This window comes from Balaenoptera borealis (assembly GCF_965194805.1).
Source record: "Balaenoptera borealis genome assembly, chromosome: 6".
NCBI lineage: Eukaryota > Metazoa > Chordata > Mammalia > Artiodactyla > Balaenopteridae > Balaenoptera > Balaenoptera borealis.
In genome coordinates this window covers 67,481,767-67,508,579 of record NC_138863.1, presented here as the reverse complement: position 1 = coordinate 67,508,579, position 26,813 = coordinate 67,481,767, and the positions used below count along the sequence as shown (strand labels likewise).

Below are 26,813 nucleotides of genomic sequence, written 5' to 3'. Positions count from 1 at the left end.
GATCCTGTTAAAATAAAAATCAGGGGAAGGCACTTTGTTCCATACCCACTAATAATTTCCCAACTGGTACAGAAAAGCTAAAGTCCTTGTAATGACTTCTAAGGCCATTGGCGACCTGGCCCCTAGACCTCTCTGACCACCTCCTTCTCCAGGTGTGGAGCCGAGTGAGCCACACTGGCCTTCACACTCTCCGCAAATGTGCCAGGAGGGTTCCCACCTCAGGGTGGTTGCCCTTGCTGTCCCTGTCCCTGGAATGCTCTTCCGATAACTTAATGTCTTACCCCATCATCTTCTTCAGGTCATTTCTCAAATGTCACCTTTTCAGTGAGCTCCTCCTTGACCTCCCCCACCCCGCCTCAACAATTCCTATCCCTCTTCCCAGCTTGGTCTTTATGATCAGCATTTAATCACTCTCTAACATACCACAGAGTTGGCCTCTTTACCTTGGTTATTGTTGCTTCCACCAGGTTTGACTCTAAGGGCAAGGATATTTTTTCCTCCTATTTTGCTCACTTCCGTGTCTCCAGAACAAAGTGTGTCTCATAGAAGTTTCTCAATAAATACGTGTTGAGTGAATGAAAGAAATGAACCAGATACTGCCTTCTTCATTTGCAAATAAAAGGCCTTGATAAACTTGGACTAGGAGAGTATGTAAAGCTTGGGCCATTCCAATCTTAAGAGACAATGTAAGTACAACTAAGGGAAGCGGCCTAATTCATAAGATGTTTATCAGTCATTATGTCTCGCTATATACCACAACAAATTTAGCAAATTTACTATTTTGTAATGTTATAATATTCCTGCCAGAGAAGAAAGGAAGCCTGCTCTCACAGAGAAAAGTCTGAGTTAGCTGTCATCACGGGCAGTTCTGTTAGGGACAAAAGCGGAAGGCAGCTCCTCTCACGCGGCGGAAGCAGAGTCAGGTCCATACAGCAGGCACTTGGTGGAGCACACCTCTCACTAAGGTTAACTCATGTTAACAAGGGGGTCAGACAGGGTGGCACCAGGCTGACCTTATCGGTAATCAGAACATTAAACTTCTTCCATACCAGTTGGTAAATAGCTGCAGCCACCAATCTCCTCTCCTCTCATCACCCTGGTCCCTCCTACAGAACTCTTCAGACGTCTCCATAATCCAGCATGAAAAGAGTTAAAGCCTGCCACCCAAACCCAGATTTTGATTCAGAGTCACTGAAGCCAATTTTGATTAAATCAGAGGGTCACCCCCCTCCAACCCCATGGGTGGGCCCTCAACTGCTGCTTGGACCTCTGAAATAATTAGGAGAAGGGCCCTCAGCGACAAAGAGCTGAGAAAGAAATGTAGTGATGGATCAGCAATATTTAAATATCATTTTGAATAGGACATAAAGTTTAAATTAAAATCTTATTGATGATATGTCTCTGTGTTCGGAAACCTTCACTTGCTATCTTATAAAAGTAAGAAATTTAGGGATCGTTAGGGAGAAGGCCAAACATTCTCCTAAAACAATACGACACTTCATTTTTTAAAATATTGATCTAAAACATCAAAAGCAGTAGAAGACGTCATTTTATTTCTTGATGAGCTTACTTCTGTAAAGCCCTATTCAAGCATGCCTCATTCCTATCACAGACCTAGTTTATCCGTAGGAACACAGTAGGTGAACAATAAGTAATTGGTGAATGTATGAAGTCATGGCAGCATTTGATTTTCCTTCTAATTCCATGCGAAAATGTGTTTCTCATGTTTGGACCGATTGCTTTCATGTAGTCTGATAACAAACCATGTTCCCCTTTAGGTCAGGTTCCCAGCCACTGTCATTTATTGGTCTGTTACCTGGTAAAAGCAGTCACAACATGAATTTCTCAGACAGTAGTATCTGTTTAGGAGTTAGAGCTCTTAAATTCTGGTTATAATATAATAAAGCAAATAGCACAGAGATAAAAAAGGGAGGAATGTATATACAGAGGCTCACAAATTTATATGGACCTAATAACTCAAAGACAGAATAAAAATAAACTCATATATTTCATTTCTCACCCTAGAGGTCTTAAAATAAGCTAACTTTTTTTTGTACAGGATATTTATATTTCTATGGATAAAGAATTTAAAATTTGTCCAAATACACATATTTCAGTGTTACAAATGCTAAAACAGTTTTAATAGCATTTGTGAAGACAGCTGAGGGAATGCACGTTAGACGGGCAAAGCCATGAACATCTTGGGGGAGCACATGTTTTATAACCTTATTCCGTAAGATTTACCCCCTTCCTCTATTGTATGGGCATGTCATGAAAGCAAATGGACTTATGTTTCCAGACCAGCAACTGGATCATAGGGACTAAGAACGAAGACCTTTGAAGAGAATATGATTGTCACTGCATGTGACCAGGTCAACTTATGTTACGTGCATCACTAGATTCCATGCTATAATCAATGGTAAGAGCTTACTAACTTGGTGACAAAAATGTAAATTTAACAACTGACATAAGATGGGCCAAGGCAGGAGTTTTGAAGGAATAAGAATGGTGAGTTTAATCAGCATAGATTAGTGAAAGGAATATAAGTTTTGTTCTGAGATATGAGTGATATTAGTATTAGCATTCAAGGAAATAGCTTAATATACATTTCTTGTTGTCCTGTAAGACAGAGAGACAAGAGTTTTTAAATTTATTCTGTGTGTGTGTGTGTGTGTGTGTGTGTGTGTGTTTTTAAGGAGACTTAGAAAAGAATTTCAATCAGCTAAGCAGCAGCCAAAAGAAAATCAAACTTGGGAGTTATTTTGGGTTAACTAAAACATTGCTATTAAGACTAAAATGGAGGAACCCCAGGATCCTATGTCTACGGAAAACATCCTTCTCTTGGGTAAAAGCCTGCAAGAAAGAAGTGGCATTTGAGGTAGAAGATCTAGGTGTTCCTAAATAGATTGTAGCCAAGAAAACTGGCGTGTACCATGGGATACGTGTAGAATATACGGATCCAGCACACAAGCTTGCTAAGAAGTAGACGTACTAAACTACTGCAGTTATTTAAGTAAACACGTCATGAGTTCCCATATAAAATGTTGAAAGAAAGAAAGAAAGAAGGGCGAGGAAGGCCACCATGCATTCTTAAGCCCCATTTTGTTCTGTGCACTTCAGGAATATGCTCCTTAATAGGTTCCCAATAGTTCTACTCTTGCATTTCTCAGGATTGAGCTACCCAGGATTTTGAGTGTGACTTTGTCTAATTGGCGAGAAGCTTACAGAGGGTTTGCAAGTTGGAAGGCAGCCAGTGTAATGGTTACCAAACACATGAGCTCTGGAGTCGATGCCAGGGCTTGAAAGGGAAACGTGGCATTTATTGTCCCTGCAACCTTCTGCCTCCTTCTCCACAAACTGGGAAAAGTAAGAGTACCTGCTTCCTAGGGGCTGGGTGCTCACGTGAAATGACCTGTGTAAGGCACTTGGTGCTGCACCTAGTATACAGTACACGCTCCGTAAGTAGTATATAATGTTATTACATGTAATTTGTCTATTTTCAAGTATGTGAAAGTGTAAAAAAATAAGCAAATGATAGTTGTAGTGTAGAGGTTAGAGTAAAAAGTGTGGATAAAAGGAGGTACTTATTCTAAGACTGTACTTTCTTTAGTGATGGCGGTGGTGGGAGTCCTATTAGGGTGAGTCTCAGTTATAATCAACCTTAAACAACTTAGGAACTTGTGCTTAGTCCACTGCACAAGCTAAATCCACTGTGTGTAAAACTCCACCTTTAAGTCACCTCAGGCAGCTTCATCATACCTTAAAGGAGTTTAATAAAAGCTAAATATTTAACACCAGTTTGTTAATTCTTAGTGAGGGGTACAGGGAAGTGAATTATAGTATATAAATCTGAAATATTTCATACATTTAATGTGAACAATTAAAATGAAAGAAATGCTTAGAACTGTCTTTAGCTTTTACCACCTAGCCAAGGTACATTTCCTTTGGTCAAATTATGACTGAAAATTTTAAAAAGGAGTTGAGATCAAATTATATTTAAGTCCAAAGGATTTACAACACAAGAAAACAGACAGGTTTCTTCTTACTGTGGGAAAAGCACTTTGGTTAATAATTAGAGATATTCAATTATTTACTTTAGTTAGAGTCACTAAGTCTGCCTGCCTTCAGCAAAAACTGCACCTCTAACAGGAATGTAAATCACTGAATTTTACAGTCTGTGAAAAGAAAAATACTGCACAGAGAAACAGAATTCACTAATGAAAGTGGCAAGGTCAAGTTGAAAACCATGCCAGATAGTTAATCCTTCATAATTCACATCCAGATCAGAATTCACTGGTTCAAAATGGAACTAAATTTAGCTGAAGAAAATAGAATTGAATGGTATTCAATAGATTTACTTAGTACTAGCTCTGTACTCGTTATTAGATCACTTATTAATCACAGTTGAATTATAAGATGTGGGTCACTGAAATCAATATATTCTGATTAAGAGTGAAGAATACAAATAGGAAAATAATAAAAAAAGACTGAATCAAAGGATGGAAATACAGTGGCCCAAATTCAATCAATGACATCGTTAAATGTTTCTTTTTTTTTTTTTTGGCTGCGTCGGGTCTTTGTTGCTGCGCGCAGGCTTTCTCTAGTGTGGCAAGCAGGGGCTATTCTTCGTTGCGGTGCGTGGGCTTATTGCGGTGGCTTCTCTTGTTGCGGAGCATGGGCTCTAGGAGCTCAGGCTTCAGTAGTTGTGGCACTCGGGCTCAGTAGTTGTGGCTCCCAGGCTCTAGAGCACAGGCTCACTAGGTGTGGCCCACAGGCTTAGCTGCTCCTTGGCATGTGGGATCTTCCCGGACTAGGGATCAAACCCATGTCCCCTGCATTGGCAGGTGGATTCTTAACCACTGCACCACCAGGGAAGTCCTGTTAAATGTTTCTATTTGAAGCTTTTGGATTCTAGTTTGTTTATAATACGATTTCCCATGTGAGGAGGAGTTGGGTTAAAGAGAGCTTAAGCAATTTCATAAAATTGTCTTAAAACTCATATAATTTTCTTTTCTTTTTAAGGGACAGACTCCCATTATCTTTCTCCAATGTAGACATTCTCAATAAATGCTATTAAATATTATAAAATACCTTATAATTGACATTAGGGTTTCCTAATTTACTATGAATTAGTCATTAGTATCCTAATGACTGAACTTTCACATAACTGAAGGTCAAGCTTTAACTCTTAACTCTTGATAGAATTCTAAAATAATTTTACAACTTAAACAACAAATCAATTTTCTTAAACGTCAAAACATAATTATTATACCATAGTGAATGTAATATAGAAGTATAAGATATTCTACTGAATTTCAAAATAGGCAAAGCTCTGAAGGTAAGTTTTTCTTACTACAGTGAAATCAGTTTTATTATTAATTTGATCATAAAATTAGCACAATCTCCTATGAGATGCAAACAGTGCATACATTGATGAGGAAAAAAAGAAAGAAAAATTACCGTAAATCTCAGCAAATATAGGTCACCTCATAGAAGTTTTGGTGTCCAGCCTTTTACCTTATACCTGTATACACGCACACACACACAAATGCACATGTGTTGTGACTTGTATTGGATGAAAGCATACATGCCAGTTTCTTTCTTTCTTTTTAATGTTTTTTTCACGCAACATGTTATCTTTTGGTGGGTCCAGAGCAAGTTTATTTTGCTGCCTTGAATCTCCTTGTTCTACACCATCTGCCCCTTGGACAGCACTTCCTCCAGACTCCTAAAAATCTAGGACTTACATATTCTATTTTCTTATTCTGTCTATAAACCTGTTTTAACATCCTTCATTTATAGCACTGAAAGTCTTGCTTAGGTCAACTTAGATTTTACAAAGTCATCAGTGAAGGGGTATAAGAAGTAGGGGTGACATTCCAGGTACCAGATGATTGTAATTAGGGAAAGAAGAAATAGGGCAGCATTATCAGAGCCTGGAGCTCTTAAATCCACACTATGTAAGCAGGCAACTGTTCTGCCAATTTCAAGGGTGTTTATCAATCTGCTGAAATAAATTCTACGAGAGGAAGCAATGAGATTAGAGCTGGATTCACTTACAGGTATCTAAATAACCACCACCACTCTTCACTTGTGATTTTTTGAGTTACTAACAAAAAATTAAATCTCTTCAGAGGATTCTGAGTGGCTGCGCTTGCCACTAGGTTTCTCTCAAAATCATCTAGTTTTAAACTCACGATTAGTCAATGATAACATCTGTGCTCTCTGGTTAACAAACTCATTAACCTGAGCGTATCTTCCTCAAATTTTCTGTCTTCAACATCTTTTAAGTGATGCCCGAAACACTTGTGCTGACTTTGGTGTTACAGTTAGGAGTTCAGGGAGAAAGATCTCAGTTAGTCAATGTTTCATTTTGCTATTGTTCTTTAGGGTTCAAAAATCTTTAGAGGAGTAATACCAAGACTAGATACCACTGTCTGGTAACACTGATCAAACCAAAGGTCCCTGCAGCAGAGCACTTTCATCTGTTAAAGGCCAATTTTAAATGACAACAACAACTTTTATAAAAAAAAAAAAAAAAAGATTTTATAATACCAGAGTTGAAAAAGAGTTCTGGAAATTTAATTACAAAACGTTATTCTATAGAGGAGAAACCCAAACCATAAAGAAGTTCAATGGCTTGTTCTTCAAGGTAGAAGATGAAGAAGACAATGAGAAAGATGACCAAAAGCAAAGAAGAATATAATAGGCGTATTACAGATCCAAGACTCTCTCTCAAGCCAGATTAGGGTTTCTTCTGCCACAATATAATTCTTTCCAGCCCTTCTCCACGCATATCAGAATAAAACCAAAACACGAATTTTACAAACTGTGTTACACCTATCCTTGCAAGGGTTTTACATTCTCTCCCTGAGGCAATCTGCTTTCATTTCATCAACCCTCCAATACTCTGAGAAAGCGTGTAACCAAGTCTTATTAGTGGTAATTCCTTATAACATTTTTTAAATGCCCAAAGATGAGGGCCTGAGTAGTATATCTTGAATGAAAAAAGACAAAATGAACCAGGAAAAAGCAGAGATCAGGATCAAGTTAAAAAGAGGATGGTGGTGGGTTTCCCTGGTGGCGCAGTGGTTAAGAATCCGCCTGCCAATGCAGGGGACACGGGTTCAAGCCCCAGTCTGGGAAGATTCCACATGCCACAACTACTGAAGCCTGCATGCCTAGAGCCTGTGCTCCGCAACAAAGACAAGCCACCGCAATGAGAGGCCCGCGTAACCATGGTTCTCTGCGGTCATAGTGATCAAACAGAGGGGTGTCTAGGAGCAGGGCAGGAGAATACTCAACATCTATAGGTAACTGATTTAGGGCCTCAATGAGAGTAAAGGAGAAATCAAGGGAACAAGCTGGGGCCAACTCAGTTCATCCCAGAAAGAGAGTTAAGGCTGTATGGCAGGCATTATCCAAGTGACCTCACCATTTTATCACTGTGGCTCCAGGAAAGGGGCCAGCTTCTCTCCACTCTGACCTCTGTTAACATGCTAGTTACCAGAGAAAGGCATGTCTTTGAAAACCATGAGGTCCCAAATGTCACAGTGGTAGAAAGGCTAAGTAAACTTCATACTATGAGAACTTGTAAAGGAAGACCCTAACACTGATTATTTTCAATATTTTATTAACTCAGTATACGTATTTCAGAGAGGAAAGCTAGATAAGGAAGATAAATCCACACAAATTCCATAAATGACCTATTGTTCTTTAAAATTTAGCAACTTTATAATGAGCATAGCTCTTTACATTTAGGTCAGAGGTAAAGCTGGCAAAAACCTAAAAAGTAATTGTTCAGAGGATTTTTGTGAGCATTAAATGAGCAACGTGGTTGAGCCTTGTCTGAAATATTAGTAAGTGATATATAAGCATTAGTCATTACTTCTGTTCTTGTGTGACTATGACCCTTTGAAAATCTGATGAAAACTACAATGCAAAGTATATCTTATATCTGGGAAAGCCTTAAAAGAGGAAGAATATTAAATATTATATTGCGCTGGTGCATTTCTCTACTGAATGAAACAAGTCATATTTTTGGAAGTACAGACAGCTGTATCCCGTATATCAAGCTGAAAATGCCATGACAACCACTGTTCCTAGGCAATTGGAGAATTATGTGTGTGGTCCACTTTCTATATAATAAATATAAGTGGAGAGTGGAGGTAAAAAAAAAATCAAATGTTATGAGATAACCTGGAGGAAAAAACTAAAAAGGGGTATATTTCTTAAAAATTATAAATACATGCTCTATTACAACAACCTTAATGACTGCATAAAATGACTAGATTAAACTCATTAAGTGAAGCTAAGACCAAATATATACTTGCACATTTCAAAATCACATAACAATCTATCATCTTATCTGCTTGTAAAGCATGATAAATATTAAAAGATGAAATTGGGTAAAAGATGAAAAATGTCAAATATTTTTAAAGAAACAAATCAGCTGTTAAAAAACTAACACTCTAAGTATTAAATTTCACTTGCATAAGACTATATGGCAAAGAATTTCAATTTCTCAACATTTGAGTGTTTGCAGCAGAATGCAAAATGAGACCAAGTGAAATGCCCAATCAAGAGCATTCCTTATTGTGTTCCCAGCCAAAAGCCAATATCCTAAAGAAAACGAGGTGCCATGCTAGTAGCCCGGGAAAAACAATTCACTGTTGTATACTCATATAACCAAGCAGCAAAGCCATACCAAATATGAAAAAATGAAGAATTCTCCAAAAGGTTCTGTGAATTCAATGGGTCAAGATTACCTACAGCTTCTGTCCAACTCTTCTTCCTCTTCTTCAAATGTAAAATAGGCATAAAAGGTTAATTTGTCAGTAATACTAGGACATCCTTTGGCCACTGATTTCATTAAATGTGCTCTTCACAGATACTTGGTCAGCAGACACGGGACGAAAACTGGATTTCTGAACTTAGTTTCAATCCCAGAATTCTAAGTCACTTTTAATTTTAAGTCAATGCCACTGCATCTCTGACTTCTGTCATGTATGAAGTAAATGACAATCTTATGTAAATAACTATATGCATTTTATGCAGTAATACATGTGATCTAGTCCATGTAAATGACAGCATGAGCCAGCTCTTACATATGTTGTTGTGCAAATGGCATTTCACATCTTCAGGCAGAATCATGTTCACAAAGTGCTTAAAGAGTACCAGGAAAAACTGCCAGAAATTTTCTAATTGGATAGTTTTCTCTTCCAAATGAACATTTCCACAGAAGACAGTGTATTTCACCTTTACAAAGAAAATGACACAAGACCTGAAACCACGTGAAAAGAGTACATGGAGATTCAGGGACATGCAAAGGACACTGTAGCAATGACAGTAAACTATGTAGTCTTTAAAATATATTCTTTAGGTGGATAGAATTTTAGATGCAGAAATGTTCCCCAAAAAGGTTAAGATAAATTATCTTACTAACTGGGATCATCACTGAATCCTCTTTGGAAACTGCACAATCGGTTGCCAAAATTAGCTCAGAAAATCAACAGCCTTTTATGTGAATATTTTCAGTTGATGCTCCAAAATCACTATCCAAATACCTTAATTTGCCAGTATTGAGAAATGCCTTAGAGGAATGAGGCAAATTATTAAATATAGACAGCCAAAAAGCATAAAATAGATGTGGTTGACAATATTTTTTCCAAGCTACAGATAGACTGACTTATCTGTAAGCCTAAGGCAAATATAATATCAATGATTACTTAAAAGAACATTAAGATAAAAGCTCAAAATGAATAAAACTGTGCTAATTATAAATCACTTTGTTATGCATTACTGTTATTTATCTCTCTAGCTCTGTTTTCAGGCACTACATCCACAAGAGATAAGCATTTGCTATTTCTAATATAATGTAACTATTTCCAATATTTTCTTTCTGCTTTATTCAAAGGACTCTTTGGGGGAAAAAAAAATTGGAAAAATCAAAATGCGGTAGTTCTGTTAAACAGCGCACCCTTGTGGTTTATCTTACCACCTAACAATAAAAATTACAGGATAAAGATATATCCAAAATTCTTCATGGACTTGGAAATGATTTTGCCGGGGTTTTTTCCAGTAATTTTTTCCCAGCTTGGTATTACTTTTAATTAGTAAAAGTAGTGCCTTTTTAAAATTTCAAATTCAAAATGAAATTGTTAAAATAGATACAAAATGTCTACAGTGATAATGACTATCTTTGATTTTAAATTTAAAAGAAGCAAACAGTAAAATAAGTAAAATTCATCTATAAACTTATACGTTTTGCTGAGTTTCCTGAATATTTTCATCTAACGCTATAAAAAAATTTCAATTCAGGGCTCAATTTTATTTATATGCATTATGTAATACACACTACCTTTTAGTTATTAGTTCTTAAGCTTTCAATACAACCTTGCCAAAATTCTGGCTTTTTTGTAAAAGCTTAAGAAGAATATTGCCAAGAATTACTTGGGCCAATTACTGTAAAAGTAAATGTAAGCAATTTTTAAGTTATCCAAGTACTTCTGAAAATTTACCAGATCTACACATGAAATACTAAAATTTTATTGGACAGACATTCTCATTGTATATATCAATACTATACCTGACTGTGTGAAAGCTGTGGTTAAAAGTTTACTTATCAATTCTCTTGAACACCTACTATGTTACAGAATTTCTCTGTGAAACACAATTCCCACCTTCTGGTTTGGAAGGAAAAAAAGGGGGGAAATTTAACAATGCTATAAGCTTTAAACAATAAAATAACCTTAATGTTTATGTTTAGAGGATGGAGTACCCACCCCATAACATGTTATATCCATCAATGGAATATTTATTATGCAGCTTTTAAAAAGGGAAGCCCTTTATGTACTGATAAGGATATCAAAAATACATCATTCAGTATCAAAAAGTGAGGTATAACATAATGCATGTAACATGTGACCATCTGAGAAAAAAATCATATGTAGGTTGAATATTGGCTTGAGTATATATAGATTATGTCTGGAAGAATATACAAGAAACTGTTAGTGGTTGCCTCTGGGCATAAGAATTTGGCTAGTGGCAGGGTAGGAAAGGAGAATTTTCACTGTATTTTCCTTTTTATCTTTAGAAATATATATCATATGAATATACTACCTGCACATATACATAAATTAAAACAAAATAAAAAGGCACAAGAGAGACAAATTCAGAGAAAGTAAGATCACTCCATCTGATAAGGGGCTAATATCCAAAATACATAAAGAACTCACACAACTCAATAGCCAAAAAAAAAAAAAAAATGCAATTAAAAAATGGGCAGAGGAACTGAATAAATATTTTTCCAAAGAACATTTACAAATGGTCAATAGGTACATGAAATGGTGTTTAACATCATGAAATGGTGTTTAACATCATTAATCATCAGGGAAGTACAAATCAAAATTACATTAAGATACCACCTCATACCTGTTAGAATGGCTGTCATCAAGAATATAAGAGCTATGTGCTGGCAGAATGTGGAGAAAAGGGGATCCCTGTGCACTCTTGGTGGGGATGTAAATTGGTGCAGCCACTATGGAAAACAGTATGGAGGTCCATCAAATAATTAAAAATAGAACTACCACATGATCCAGCAATTGCACTTCTGGGTATGTATCCAAAGGAAATAAAAATAGGATACTGAAAAGATACCTGCACTCCCATGTTTACTGAACCATTATTCACAATAGCCAAGTTATAGAAACAACCCAAGTGTCCATGTATGGATGAATGGACAAAGAAGATGTGATATGTTAAAATATATATATATGTGATACACACGTGTGCACACACACACACACAGAGGAATATTATTCATCCATGAGAAAGAAGGAAATCCTGCCCTTTGTGACAAAATGGATGGACCCTGAAGGCATTACACTAAATGAAATAAGCCAGACAAAGAATGGCAAATACTGAATGGTATCACTTATATGTGGAATCTAAAAAAGTCAAACTCATAGAAACAGAGAGTAGAAAAGGTGGCCTGGGGCTAGGCGGTAGGGGAAATAGCAATTGGTAAAAGAGGGCAAACTTTCAGCTATAAAATGAATAAGGTCTAAGGATCTAACGTAAAACATAGTGACTATAGTTGAAAACATTGTATTATATAATTGAAATTTGCTAAGAGAGTAGAACTTTAATATTCTTACCAAAAAAAAAAGATAATATGTGAAGTGATGGATATGTTAATTAGTGGGAATTTTTTCACAATGTATTTCAAATTACCACAATGTGTACTTTAAATAGCTTACAATTTTTAAAAATTTATTTATTTATTTATTTATGGCTGGGTTGGGTCTTCGTTTCTGTGCGAGGGCTTTCTCTAGTTGAGGCAAGTGGGGGCCACTCTTCATCGCGGTGCGCGGGCCTCTCATATCGCGGCCTCTCTTGTTGCAGAGCACAGGCTCCAGACACGCAGGCTCAGTAGTTGTGGCTCACGGGCCTAGTTGCTCCGCGGCATGTGGGATCTTCCCAGACCAGGGCTCGAACCTGTGTCCCCTGCATTGGCAGGCAGATTCTCAACCACTGCGCCACCAGGGAAGCTCTAAATAGCTTACAATTTTGTCAATTGTATGTCAATACAGCTAGAAAGAAAGAGAGAAAGGGAGGGGAGGAGGGAGGAAGAGAGGGAGGGAGGGAGGAAGGAAGGAAAGAAGGAAGAAAGAAAGGAAGGAAAGAAGGGAGGGAGGGAGGAAGGGAGGAAGGGAGGAAGGGAAGGAGGGAAGGAGGGAAGGAGGGAGGGAGGGAGGAAAGCAGAGCCCCCCACACCCACCAAATTATTATGCTGGTAGAGGACATTGAATGCCTAGAAAATAACAGCCAGCTATCCAAAGTTTCTGAATTGGGAAGTGACAATTATAAAATATAAATGTGGCAGCTTGCCACATTCTTTGTCTTCAGAAGACAAGAAGGGGCAAGACAAGTTAAGTACTGACCTTCTCCTTACCCTCCTGGCCCTGGATTTCCCTGAGGCATGTTTTTAGCAGAGGGAATGGAAGAAAGGGACAAGGAGATATTGTGAAGGGAGACTGAATGAAGGGTTGGTCACTAATTGGATGTGAAAAGAAAAATAAAGAACATCAAAGATAATCTTGAGCTTTTCAATCTGAGAGAAAAAAAGTGAGGTTGATTTTAAATACGTTGATTTCCAGGTAGTGATGAGTCCATAAGCAACCATGAGTTCAAACTGCAAGTGGAACAATGTTGGGATTGGAATACAAAGCTGACGTATTCGTTTCATAGGGCTGCTGTAACAAATTGCCATGACTGGGCAGCTTCAAACAACAGAAGTTTATTCTACCATAGTTCTGGAAGCTAGTAGCCTGAAATCAAGGTGTCAGCAGGGCCATATCCCTCAGAAGGCACTGGGGGAGAATCCTTCCTTGCCTCCTCCAGCTTCTGGTGGCTCCTGGCATTCTTTGGCTTGTGGCAGCACCACTGCAGTCTCCGTCTCCATCATCACATGGCCTACTCCTTTGTGTCTTTGTGCCCGTGTCTCCCCTCTTACACCAACACCAGTCATTGGATTTGAGCCCAACTTAAGTCCAGGATTATCTCATCTCTAGATCCTTGACTTGGATGTATCTTTTGGGGGGACACTATTCAAAACACTACAACAAAAAACTCAACAAAGAATAGATGTTTTCTCTGAAAGAGTAAATAGAGGCTAAGACCGTGGATTCAGGTACCTCCAAATTGAGAAAATGGGTAAAGGAAGTGGTGGCAAAAAAAATAGAAGAGAGCTGAGATATAAGAAGAGAATTAGGACCAAGGAAGAGAGAAAGGACTTCCCTGGCAGTCCATTGGTTAAGAGTCCATGCTTCTACTGTAGGGGGCACAGGTTCGATCCCTGGTCGGGGAACTAAGATCCCATATGCCACACGGCACAGCACCCCCCACAAAAAAAAAAAAGGAAGAAAGAAAAATCAAGACCAAAGGGTGATCTATTCCATCAAATATGGCAAAGAACTTAAGAAAATAAGTGCTGGGATGCCTGGGAAGGGAAGAATTCATATGAGCATACACATGTACATGTACACATACCCACACACACACAATCACACGCAGAACCACAGCTTAATTGTTAAGAATGTTTGTAATGAATAAATTTTTAAAAATGGTTCTTCAGCTTCACTAGGGAAAAACAAGTAATTCCAGGTCTTACTAAACAATGCATCAAAGAACTATCCAGATGTCCAGATCAAAGGAAAAAATAATTAGAAAATTATATAAAGATGTCTAGTTTGCCAAAGGCAACATACTAAAAAAAAAAAAAAAAAATTAGTCCTTAACACGGGGGCATCAACTGGTCATAGAGCAGAGAGTGAGAATCAAAAGAAATGGCTTTTGTCGAGGTCACTGGTAGCATGGCCTAGAATTTTAAGAAGCTGACTGTTAGAAAGACAACGTAGACCTCTTCAGGCTCCCAACACAAAGGACATTTACTGGAATAGATTGGATGAAGTCATCTGGAATAAAGGTTTGTGAGCAGGGGCTAAGATGTATTTCTGTATAAAGAAAAAGACTTTGGTAACCACTCATGAGTATGATAAGCTATACTCTTACAGTGTAGTTTTATGGTAATTAAAAATATAAAACAATCCTGAAAGTGCTACCTTTTAAATGATTCACTATGAAGAAATGCAAGCTAGTTATGGCCACAAAATGAGGTCTCTGGGACCCTGATTTGGTCCCTGCCTCTCTCCTCGCTCAAGCTCTGTTTCTTGCACATGCCCAGACTTGCCACAGCCCTGACATTCACCGCATCTTTCCGCGGGATTCCTCTTGCCTGACTACGGCACTCCCACATGCTTTTTATGGCTGAATCCAACTACCAAGCAGTTACCCTGGAAAATTCTGTAGTAAATGATTCTATCATTTGAAAAAATAACTATCCTCCTGATGGGCAAGATGAGACTTTATACCACAACCATTAGACAAGAGAGCCTTATAGAAATAAGAAGACAGTTTAATAGATGATTTTCCAAATTACCGAGTTCCAACATTTTTTATGCTCATTTCTATCTAATCCAGTTGCTACTTTCTAAAGACACATATGAGAGCTTATCAATTATAATTAAAAACTACAGTTAAAATTTTTCTAAGGTTAAGGAAGTACAGAAATGTTTATTAGTTGGTTGAGAAGTGTTCATTTACTTGAGCATTGAATTTACTAAGCTTCCAAGGGGGAAATAAAACCCTTCAACTAGATACAAGAAAACTTCTCGGTTTCTCAAATACCTCAAAATAAAATTTGCTCTCAGAGTTACTTAAATCATTTGATTACAAGCAACAAAATATATGATCTCATGTTCAATCACATTTACTTAAAACTTCACTTATAATTCACCTGAATAAAGCAAGGAATGTACAGACTTCAAAGGCATGAAAACTTGTTTGCAAATGGATTTCTACAAAACAGCATGCTCCAGGAAAATTTGGGATTAAAGAGAGCAATAGTGAGAATGTTTGAGAAAAAGGTACACCTAGAACAGTGCCTTGAACATAAAAGTATATGATAGTAACTACAATATATGCTATATAAAGACTCTTTTTTATTATAGAGTATTTATGTATCAGGCAGACACAAGGATTTCCCCCCTGAGAATCTCAGAGTCAGGTCAAGACCTGACTATATCTAGTTAGAAACCCACGAATGCAACATAAAAATTTGTTGCTGTTTAAAAAAAAAAAAAAAAACGTGTTCAAAACTAAGTCTTTTCATTCCTAATACATGCATCAAGCAAGAACCTCCAGTTGGGCCTTAATAAACCAGGACTTTAAGGCTTATGGATGATTTATTTGCTTGTATATAAAAGCTACTTAAAACTGACGTATTTATTCTTTACTGCATTGCAGAGCTCTACATATAGAATCTCTTCACAGTACCAACGTTATTAGTAACTAGTTATTCATCTTATTACATATTAGTAACTGTTACTATTAGCAGCCTATGTGGAAGAGGACGAGTTAGTTAAGAGGAAAAATGGATGGTCCCCTGCCCCATCCTAAAAATACAAAACAAAACAAATTTACGTACCTCCTCTGTTTCATCCAGACTTGCGGATTTCACCAAACAAGAAGCTGGCCTCTCCTGGATGTGAGCAGGGTCCTGGGGGGCTCTCTGAGACCCTGGCATTGGAGGCAGTGGAGCACGCCTCTTCTTGGGTGCATCCGATGGCAGGGTGTTTGAAATATACTGTTTGGTGATGGTATTGCTCCTCGTAAAAGCTGGACGATGCTTACTTACTAGAGGAGTTGCAGGGGCACTGGCAGTCTAATAAAGAATGAAAAGGCAAAATCTACAGGTAATTCCAAGATGAAAAGCACGTGCACTTAAAAACAGAGTAGAAGAACCTTATAAAATGCTACATAAGAAAATACGTACTTGCTCCCGCTTTTTCTTACTGCGTTGAAAAAGGCTGAAAAACCCTTTATTTTCTTTATCCTTCATAAGGTCTAGGTTTTGTGATATTTGGCAGGACTCTAAAATAGAAGAAAAGCACCTTACTTTTGCTTGAGGGGTTATATGTTCACCTCCGAGGTGAACTGTCCCTCAATTACTTTCCCTTGATAACTTTATCTAATGATAAAAGCTACTAATTATGCTCTACTATGAACCACGCACTCTGCTCAGCACCTCATATTTTAATTAATTCTCAAAGCAACAAGCAAATTTAGTATTATTGTTCCTGTTCCACAGCAGAGGAAACTGAAGCGACTCAGAGTCTGTGTTTTATCCATAACTACCAACATTTCAGAAGTAAAAAGGACACTTTGAATTAAATGAGATATGAAGTTGCTATCATACAGTTTGTCCCTTTGTTGATTTTGAATTATATATTTTGTCTCAGAGCTAAACTATTCTGAAATATTTAATTCTCCAAAACATGATTCATTATAATTACTCAGCACTCTGTTAAATGTTTTAAGAACTTTATTTATTTAATCCAGTGGTTCTGAACTGGTGGTGATCTTGCGCGCACACACACGCACATCCCGCCAAAGACGTTTAACAAAGCCTAGGGACAATTTCGGTTGTCACAACTGGGGGAAGGGTGAAGAGAATGTGCTACTGGCATATACTAGGTACAGGCTAGTGATGCCGCTAAACAAACTACAATGCACAAGACAGCCCCCCAGAACAAAGAATTATCTGGCCCAAAATGTCAATAGTGCCGAAATTAAACCACAATTTAAGCAGAATGGCAAATGTCAAACCTCAAAGTTGTATAGGTAATACTTCATTTTCTAAAAAGTGTTTCCTAATGTCAACTGAAAGGGCCAAAAACAATGACAAATCCAGTACTGCTGAGTCACCCTTGCCCAGACTGTCTCTAAATACCATTTCCCACTAAAAGGAACCATCTCAGGAGCCAATCTGATATGGTTTCTCCTGGCCAAAGTCAGGACAATTTGGGCATCATAAGAATATCTCAATAAATTGAAACATAGTACATATGTTTAATTCCATGAATTCATAATGATACTAAAAAAAATAACTGATTCTCATTGTCCATTGTTTTAAAAATTGATTAAGGGAAAGAATCACACTTTTATCCTGACTTTTCTGAATGAACTCTATCTAGGTAGACAAATAGCTGACATAGGGAGATCTTTTTTAGAAATATCTCAACTGATAATTAAAGGAATATTTGTAACAGATTATATTTATTTTCTAACTCCTAATTAACCAAGACATTGGCAATGATGTTCTCAGCAGCACTATTCACAATAGCCAAAAGATGCAAACAACTTAAATGTCCATCAACAGATGAATGGATAAAGAAGATGTGGTACATATATACAATGGAATACTACTCGACCATAAAAAGAATGAAACAATGCCATTTGCAGCAACATGGATGGACCTAGAGATTATCATAATAAATGAAGTAAGTCAGGAAAAGAAAGACAAATACCATATGATATCACTTATATGTGGAATCTAAAATATGACACAAATGAATCCACCTATGAAACAGAAGCAGCCTCACAGATGTAGAGAACAGACTTGTGGTTGCCGAGATGGGGCGGGGTGGGGGGGTGGGGGGGGTGGCGGGGGAGGGATGGAGTGGGAGTTTGGAGTCAGTAGATGCAAACTATTATATATAGAATGGATAAACAACAAGGTTCTTCTGTATAGCACAGGGAACTACATTTAATATCTTGTGATAAACCATAATGGAAAAGAATATAAAAAAGAATGTGTATAACTGAATCACTTTGCTGTACAGCAGATATTAACACAACATTGTAAATCAACTATACTTCAGTTAAAAAAAAAAGACATAAGCAAAGATTATTGATGGCTAACATCAAAAAAAGATAACTTGTTATTACAGGTCTGTTAATGGAAATACACAATACCATCCATGAAATATTCTTACCAAAAATATCTCACCCAAATCTGATCAAGTCTCTAGATTTAACAATAAAGTTACAGGAAGCAGAGGATAAAGAAACATGTTAAGTGGCACCAAGGGATGCAATCAGCAAAATTCTGAATGTGGGAAACACCATAAGACAAATGACCTGGTTTCTTCAACAGATAAGTTGCAAATTTTAAAGAAAGATAGAGAGAGACACAGGAGTGGGGATTTATAAATTTTAAAAACATTTCTCCTATGAAACACATATGGGTTTTATGGTAAACCACAGTATAATTTCAGTGACACTGGAGACAAAGTACTATATATTGACATTTGTGGGATATATCTGTAGCAGAACTTACAGCTCAATGTAAAGTCTTAAATACATAGCCCTTTCTTAGGAGTAAATGTATAGTCTTTTTATTTAAAGGAAATGTTTAAAAAATTAAATAAATTATGACAAAGTAGGAGTTATTCCATGGAAGCAAACATAGTTAACACCAATAAATACATTAATGCAATTTTCCTCAATAAGACACTAAAGGAGAACTATATTTCACAGATTAAAACTTCATAAATCTGACACTTCAGATATTAAATAAGCACTATGCATGCTATACAATTCTGACAATGCTAACAATTAATAATAATAGACATGTGGACAGCACTTTGTGGTTAAAGAGTTTTTCACATGCCTAATTCACTCTTTAGAACAATCCTGTGAGGTAGATGTCACAAGTTATTATTCTGATTCCTTTTTATAAGTTAGGGAATGTAAAGAATTGGAAGCAGGTGGTACTATCTCATTACACATCTGAGGCCTTGGTGATGGTGACTAGAGAGTCTGAATAACTTGCACCAAGAAAAACAGACATTAAATAGTAGAACTGAATCCAGTATCCATTTAAAGATGATGTGTAATACCTCTGACTTTTTTTTTTTTAAGAAATGCTACTATTTCATTTTAAGATAGACTCCTCCACTAACTGAATGTAGATATACAATTAAATTTAGTTGGAACAGTAAATAGAAAGTTCACATGGTGGTGCAGTGCAATAACTATAACCAGAGTACTCATGTAGTTACTTTTGGTAAAGCAATTTCCAGGCACCTGGGCATCCTCTACTCTGGTTAACTCCTAAGTCTTCACCTAAAGCTCACTTTCAGGGATCACTACAAGTCAGAGTTAAACACTAAGACAAGGAGTTGAGCTTACTTAGAAAAGCAACTCAAATACTGTAGTTTCCTATTTCCCAAAGAGAGGCTGTAAATAATTGCACACAAAGTTCTAAGCCTTCTGATAATATCGGACAAAATAAGGAGGCAGGAGCATTTACAACATTTGGATTGACCCTGTAGATTTTGACACTGTAAAAGGAGCTTTTTTTTACATTTTCCTATTACAATCTCTTAAGATTATGTTCACAACATTTAATACTCTGCATAAACCACATACTTTTTTTTAGCTGGAGGGGATATTAGAAATCAATGCATTCAACACCTTCAAACTGAGGCCAACAAGATTATGGAATTTGCTTTCGGTTACGTATGTAGAGACTGGCAAAGTTAGAAGCAAAAGCCAAGTACAAGTAACAGAATGCTGTTGCTGGAAGAACCAGAGAACACTTTTTCCTACCTCTAGATTATTATAGGAGTGGAAGGTGAGATCCGCACAAATAAAGCCATTTGCCCTATCAGTTTGCCAATGAGCTTGAAAGCTAATGTAGTGTCAGAATTAACATGCCTATCTTCTGATTATTAGCCAGTATACACTTTACAAACATAAGAATTTTCAACTCCTTTGATTAGGCTAGTCTTCATGACAGCCGCTAAAAATAAATAATCACACTATTACTGATGTGGGCTTAATTCTTGGAATTGAGAGGCTCATTGTGTTATAAAAAAAATGGAAGTGGTAAAGAAAGAAGATTCCAATAATCCAATAATGTATAATGTGTACACTTTATTAAGTTTTTTTTTTGTAGGGGGTAATTATTATAGTAATCAATTACCTGAGCCTATCCTTTTTTAATGGGGAAACAGATTTCCAGACTTTATTATTAATGGTTAATTTTTAATAAAGTTTTCCTCTGTGAAAGTAATACATTTCCATTAAAAAATTCTATAATATAAAGAAAAGAAGGATATATATAAAATAGACCTACTGTATAGCACAGGGAACTCTACTCAATACTCTGTAATGACCTATATGGGAAAAGAATCTAAAAAAGAGTGGATATATGTATAACTGATTCACTTTGCTGTACAACTGAAACTAACACAACATTGTAAATCAAAAATTTTTTTAAATAAAATAAAAACTTTAAAAAAAAATACAGAAGAGGATGAAAAAAATTCACCCATAGCCCTACCACCTAAAGGTATCAACTCTTAAAATTTTTATGTATTTCTTTTCAGAAATTTCATGTAAAAGCTTTTTTTAAAACATACTGTATTAAACATTTAAAAAGCTTTAAAAGCTGATTTTAGCATAAGCACTTTCCATCTTATTACAAAATATTCACAAACAATTTAATGGTTGCAAACATTTCCTATGATGAATATATACCCTTATTATTCTGAATAACTGTTTCAAAAGAAATAATCTGAGACTCTTCCATGGAACCACTAAGTTATCAGTATATGTACACAATAAAGATCGTAGCAACATCATTTTTTGTCTGAGAGTCAAGGATATGTTTTTCTTATTCTTAAGATGATATTAATTTTCAAACAATTATTGAAATGTAATTACTGAAATTAAATTCAGAAATCAAGGTAGGGGGCTTTAAACTATTTTTCAGGAAATAAAAACCAACGATTTTCTAAATTAAAATCTTTTACAGAATGTACATATTAGTAATGATAAGAAAACAGGTAAAATTAGCAGCTTGTTTTCAATTTACCCAATAGAAATAGAGATTTCGTATTATAATCTGTTTCTACTGATTCATGTGTCTTACCTTGTAAAGATGACTTATTGAAGGCAGTAACAGAAGTGGCTACAGAAGGAGGGGGTAAAAGAGGGTAAATTGACTGAAAAGATAATGTTTGTTCAAGTATAAAACATCACTGAGTTGAAATAGTCATCTATGGATTATTTAAAGCCACAATCTCAGGATAAAGTTTGAAGTTCTCTATACACAGAGGATGTAAGTAATCATTCTTCACTAAACTTTTATGTCTCCTAATAAAACAGATTTGTGTTGAATAAGCTTGCATTTATCTATCAGACATCATAGAAACAAACATTATCTAAAATCTCCAAATTTTAATACATTATTTCTACAGATTTACACTCCAAGCTATTCCTATTTAGAAGATTTTTGTAAGTAGACTGATTCATTTTATAAGCCAGTTGATCTTGGGTGCTGAACTTAGAAAAAAATTTGTCAAGAAACTCCCAAATTTGAAAGATAATTAAGACTCAGACAAATCCATGGTGAGTCTATTGTAATTCACACTTTTTTAGAACAACAATGACTTTACATGTAAACTTTAATTTTCTGTTTAAATCTTAAAACCACAAAGAATTAAGTTAAATTACAGCCCAAATATTCATAGGTAGATGGAAAGTTGTAAAATGTGGATGACAGCTAAGAAAGACGAGTTTTTATTCCAATTTGAATAACTGAACTCAAGTTAAATTTTATTACATTTAGTTTTCTCTTCTTATTCCCAGTGACATGTATTGACTTTACTACAGGATCCATTAACGTGCCATTATGAACTTGAGAACACTTATACATAAACACAAAACATGCACATATATGCACCAAATGAATAACATGAAAAGTCTACTTACCTCTGCTGACATCCATGGCATATAATTCTCTTAGTCCCAGCTCATTAAGAGATTTTGTCAAGTCGAGGGGCTCCTGAGACTGATAATCCTTCAATAATTGTGTATGTAATGGATCAAACTCACATTTGCTGCATATAACAGGGGCAAGTTCTTCAAGTGGTGCATGTGGGCTAACTCTCACTATCGTCTTCTGCGTTTTCTTAAAATTGATCACTACTCTCACAGTTTTCTGAAAACACAGATTAAAGCCAGAGTTATACCATGATTTACTGAAACAAACTTTCTACAATGACATCTAGAACAATGAGATAATCTACAATTATATATTGGTACGATAAACAGTATTTTTCTACTTTGTTGTAAAATTTTCTTTTTGATTAATGTTACTTCCTAAATCCAAACCAGGTTCTTAGAAATAGTTTGCTTATTAAGTAATCTAGATTAAATCCATAACTCTTGTAAAGTATTAAGTAGATTTAAATCCAAAAAGAAACATAAAAGCCTCATATCTAGTCCTACAGATGTTTTTGCTTTATTCCATATAATATTTACTTTAAAATTAGCAAACATACATAATAATAGAATTATATGTGTTTTATTCTATTTTTTTTAGTTGAGAAATATTTATCTTTCTAATGGTCAGTTGTCTCAATGAAAAAAAAAGGGATATTTTAATTAAGACATTAACATTTTTGAACTTCTCTTATTTGATGTAAGATAAATGAGTTAATCCATTATAAAGAGCTTAACACAGTGTCTGGCACATTGTAAATTATCAATAAGTAAACGTTAACTCTTGTGACTACCTATTGTTGTCACTATTATTACTACTACTTTGGTTAATTTTAATATATTAGTAAAGAATATTATAATAGTCCTCATTTAAATATTTAATACTGCTAATTCAAAATTATTGAGAAGATTTTAAGCATCTCCACATTTTAATGTAACTGAATTAAATTCTACATGTAAATGGAATTTAGAAACATGTGACCATCTTAAGTGAAACCTACAGATTGCAGATCTTCAAAGTTTAACATGTATTCATAAAACTAAAATACCATATATAGTCCCATGTTAGCATAAATAATACTATTTCCATTTAGATAAATAGCATGTATACCTTGCTAGAAAATAGCCCAATATCCTGGTTAATATTTAATATTCATATTTTATAGAAAGCAAATGTTTTAGTATTGTCCAAAAAAAGTTAATTTTTTGAAGAAAATATGAGAATATATTACTCAAGTCACATGTAAATGAACTACTAATTTAATATGTAAACCCTTATATATTTTGTGAAGTTAAAAATGGTTAATATCATTCCTAATGAAAGAGTATTTCTAGAAACCCATAAACTTCTACCGCTGTTGCTTACAGAAAAAGAACAATTTTATAAATAAAGGAGAATTGATGATATTAGAATCACTGTGGTTAAAATTTTTTGCTTAAAATTCATACATCACAGAAAACTGAGCCATCATGTAGCTCAAATTAACAATAATTTAAATAACTTACAACTACGGCTTACCAAGTACAGAGAAGCCAAAAAATTATTTTAATAAATTCTTAAAGGAATTTGTATTAAAAGAGTATAAAACCTTTTTTTTAATATAAACACTTTTTAAAAGAGTAGCTTAAAATATAGATCTTACATAATTGTCAGATTCTGATACTGTCATATAGATCACTTTAGAGCATCTAAAATCTGAAGTATTCCCCAAATTCTAGTTAATACAAGGATAAACAACTAAGTGAATCCTAAACAAAGTGGCCCAGGAAAACACTATAGCCATATTTACATCGAATTTGACCAGGAAAGGCAATTTTATTTCATTTGCAATGAGCTGCAGATAATGACTAAAAAAATCAACTTAGTATTTTAGCTGTAAGATACCAAAATCTACAGTGAAAATCTTACCTCTGGTATTATAGGTGTAGGTTTTTTCTTATCCAAAATTTTTGGCTTTAAAATTACTTTTTCTACCTCCAACATTCCTATTGGTGTGTTTGGCTTAAATTTAATGGGGTTCTTTTCAGCTGACAGCAGATCAATTGTGTGACTTGATGGATTTAAGTGATACTGTGCACAGAGGAATATCAACAAGTCCATCATAGGTTTACTGTAAAACAAGAGTAATGCTGATCATAGAACAATTTCATAAACTGTTAAATTTATTGTTTCAAGCATTTTTCCTAGGGCCTCTTGTCTTCAGTAGATAAAACAAGGCTGCAAAATACTATTTGTGAAAGCAGCTTAAAAATCTAACTACAAGATATTTAAGCAGACAAAATTATAATAGTTTAAAACTTCTGAATAGTATTCAAGAGAGCTTGGATCCTTGTGTTGGTTTAAAAATTCTGTATATTTTATCTGCCAAATTGTCTTCATATCACAGATTTCAGTAGAAGGAAAAGCCCTTCCTTATCCAAAAGCAGTCACTTGGTTTAGCAAATGCTCCTTTACAATGTCATTTGGAATATGAGCAATCTTTAGCTTATAAACTGGTTCTCAAAAGCATAAAATATTATCACCCTTTGGGCTTTAGAAAGCATAGAAAGAGGCTACGTGAGGAAGCCCACAAATCCTAAAGAAGAGTGTCGTACAGATTTCTTAATTCATTCAAACAGCATTTAATATTTTCTAGGCACTGGAGACACGGTACAACTGTTACGGCATACCTTCTCTCATAGATCTAATACTCTGCTGGATGGACCAGACGGAATGTCAGCAAACTACAGTCTGCAGGTCAAAGTGGGCCCACAGCCTGTTTTTTGTAAATAAAGGTTTACTGGCACACAGCCATGCTCATTTGTTTACATAATATCTAGGGCTACTTTTGTGTTACAATGGCAGATTTGAGTAGATGTGACTGAAACTGTACGGCCCACAAAACCTAATATTTTTACTATCTGGTTCTTGACAGAAAAAGTTTATGGACTCTTGTGCTAGACAATGAAAAAATAACCAAGTAAACGTATGAGATAATTTTAAATAGTGATTAAGTGTTAAACACTAATGGTAATACATAACCTATCTCTATAGGGAATTGTTAATCCAACTTGAGATTCAGAGACACTTCTTAATTTTTTGCTTCCCTTTCCACAGACTCCAACTGTTGACACAGACTTTTGTTTCCATTCACAGCATCAACAGAACAGTGTGGTCTCCAATTCTTTTTTTTTCTTTTCTTTTTTTTTAACATCTTAATTGTAGTATAATTGCTTTACAATGGTGTGTTAGTTTCTGCTCCAATTCTTTCTTAACTGTCAGCCTTTAAGGAAAGCACACCAAAAAATCTTTTGTATTATGTGCTTTCCTCAAACATCTGGAGATCCTAAGCTATTAGATTGTATTTAAGACTGAGGCACTAAAACACTGTGTAAAAGTCCTATTTTCATGAACTGAGGTATATAGGTTGATGGGCTTCATTTGAGGGTAATCAGGTGGCCAGCTTTTTTTTTTTCCAATGGGAGGTAAAACTACAAATAAAAAATAATTCTCCAATTTCTTGAGTAGATATATGAACCCAGCTACCAGTGTTTTAGAAAGTTGACAGGGAACTGAGGCTAAAAATCTCACTGTTCAGCATGCTATTTTTAATTTAGTAATCTGTTTTCATATGCACCTCATTCCCAGTCTCCTAAGTGGAACTCCCAGGTATGTAGTAGCCTCTCTGGTTCAACATTTTCAGACAGGCAGTGTCCTGCTGGGGAAGGATTAGTTGTCTGGCACTGTGTGGTCTTGAGGTCAAACACTTTATATAGATTTTCAAACCATCCCCTGGATTCAGACCCTACCTCACCCTCACCTTCTACGGTTGTTGCCCATTCTGAAGCCATTCCAGTTGCTTTGGGAAAAAGAGGTATATTTCATAATAGTACACTCACCTCCCTTCTCTCTCCCACGTACAAGTTGTACCCATTATACATATACCAAGAAAAATAAATAAATAAAAGACTAAGTCCCTCAGTAAAAAAATGTTCTCTGGAATATGTTTCAATACCCAAAATACATTTCCTATATCTTTAATAAATGCTTGCACAGTAATATTTAGGAGTTTTATGTCCTTCTCTTGAGCTATCTAGTATGTTCATACATAAATTTTCTATAATTGCCCAAATTTTGGCTTTGGATAGTACATATTTAATTTCATTGAGAGAAAAACTAGCATAATGGTATTGTTGAAGTTCATTTTGTCGTAACATAGTACTCTATGACAGCAATTTGATGCTACGTACCAATTCTAGATTTGGAAAATGGTACTTCTTTCCCTGATAGTAAATAAACTTAAGAAGGATTAGGTAATGCCTAGAAAAATACAGTATAATTATAAATACAGTTAAGCTGGAAGAGGAGAGAATTTTCACTGCCAACTAAATGGAGCTGTCCACTGTGGTCTATGAGTAAATGGTGATATGTTCAGATTATATTTCTCTTTCTCTTTATATATAAATGTGCCAACTAATTCATGTAAAAATTCTAAACTTTACACTTCAAACATCTTTTACTTCTTAAATGTACAGTTCTTTAGAATCTCTGCCAGAAATATACACTAAAAGTTAACAAGACAAAAATAGTGATTAGTTTAAAGTTTTGTTTTTGTTTTGTTAATCCCTATTTTTGT

The 26,813-nt window shown here is 35.5% G+C and overlaps 1 protein-coding gene across 1 annotated transcript in view; it reads right to left on the bottom strand.

Moving 5' to 3' along the window:
- The window catches only part of COBLL1 (cordon-bleu WH2 repeat protein like 1), a 150,567-nt gene that overhangs the window by 24,798 nt on the left and 98,956 nt on the right, over positions 1-26,813 (bottom strand). Inside the window, 5 exon segments of the mRNA XM_082395233.1 lie at positions 16,049-16,285; positions 16,397-16,494; positions 21,344-21,382; positions 22,186-22,414; positions 24,107-24,308. Of these exon segments, the coding sequence (XP_082251359.1) occupies positions 16,049-16,285; positions 16,397-16,494; positions 21,344-21,382; positions 22,186-22,414; positions 24,107-24,308 (805 nt within the window).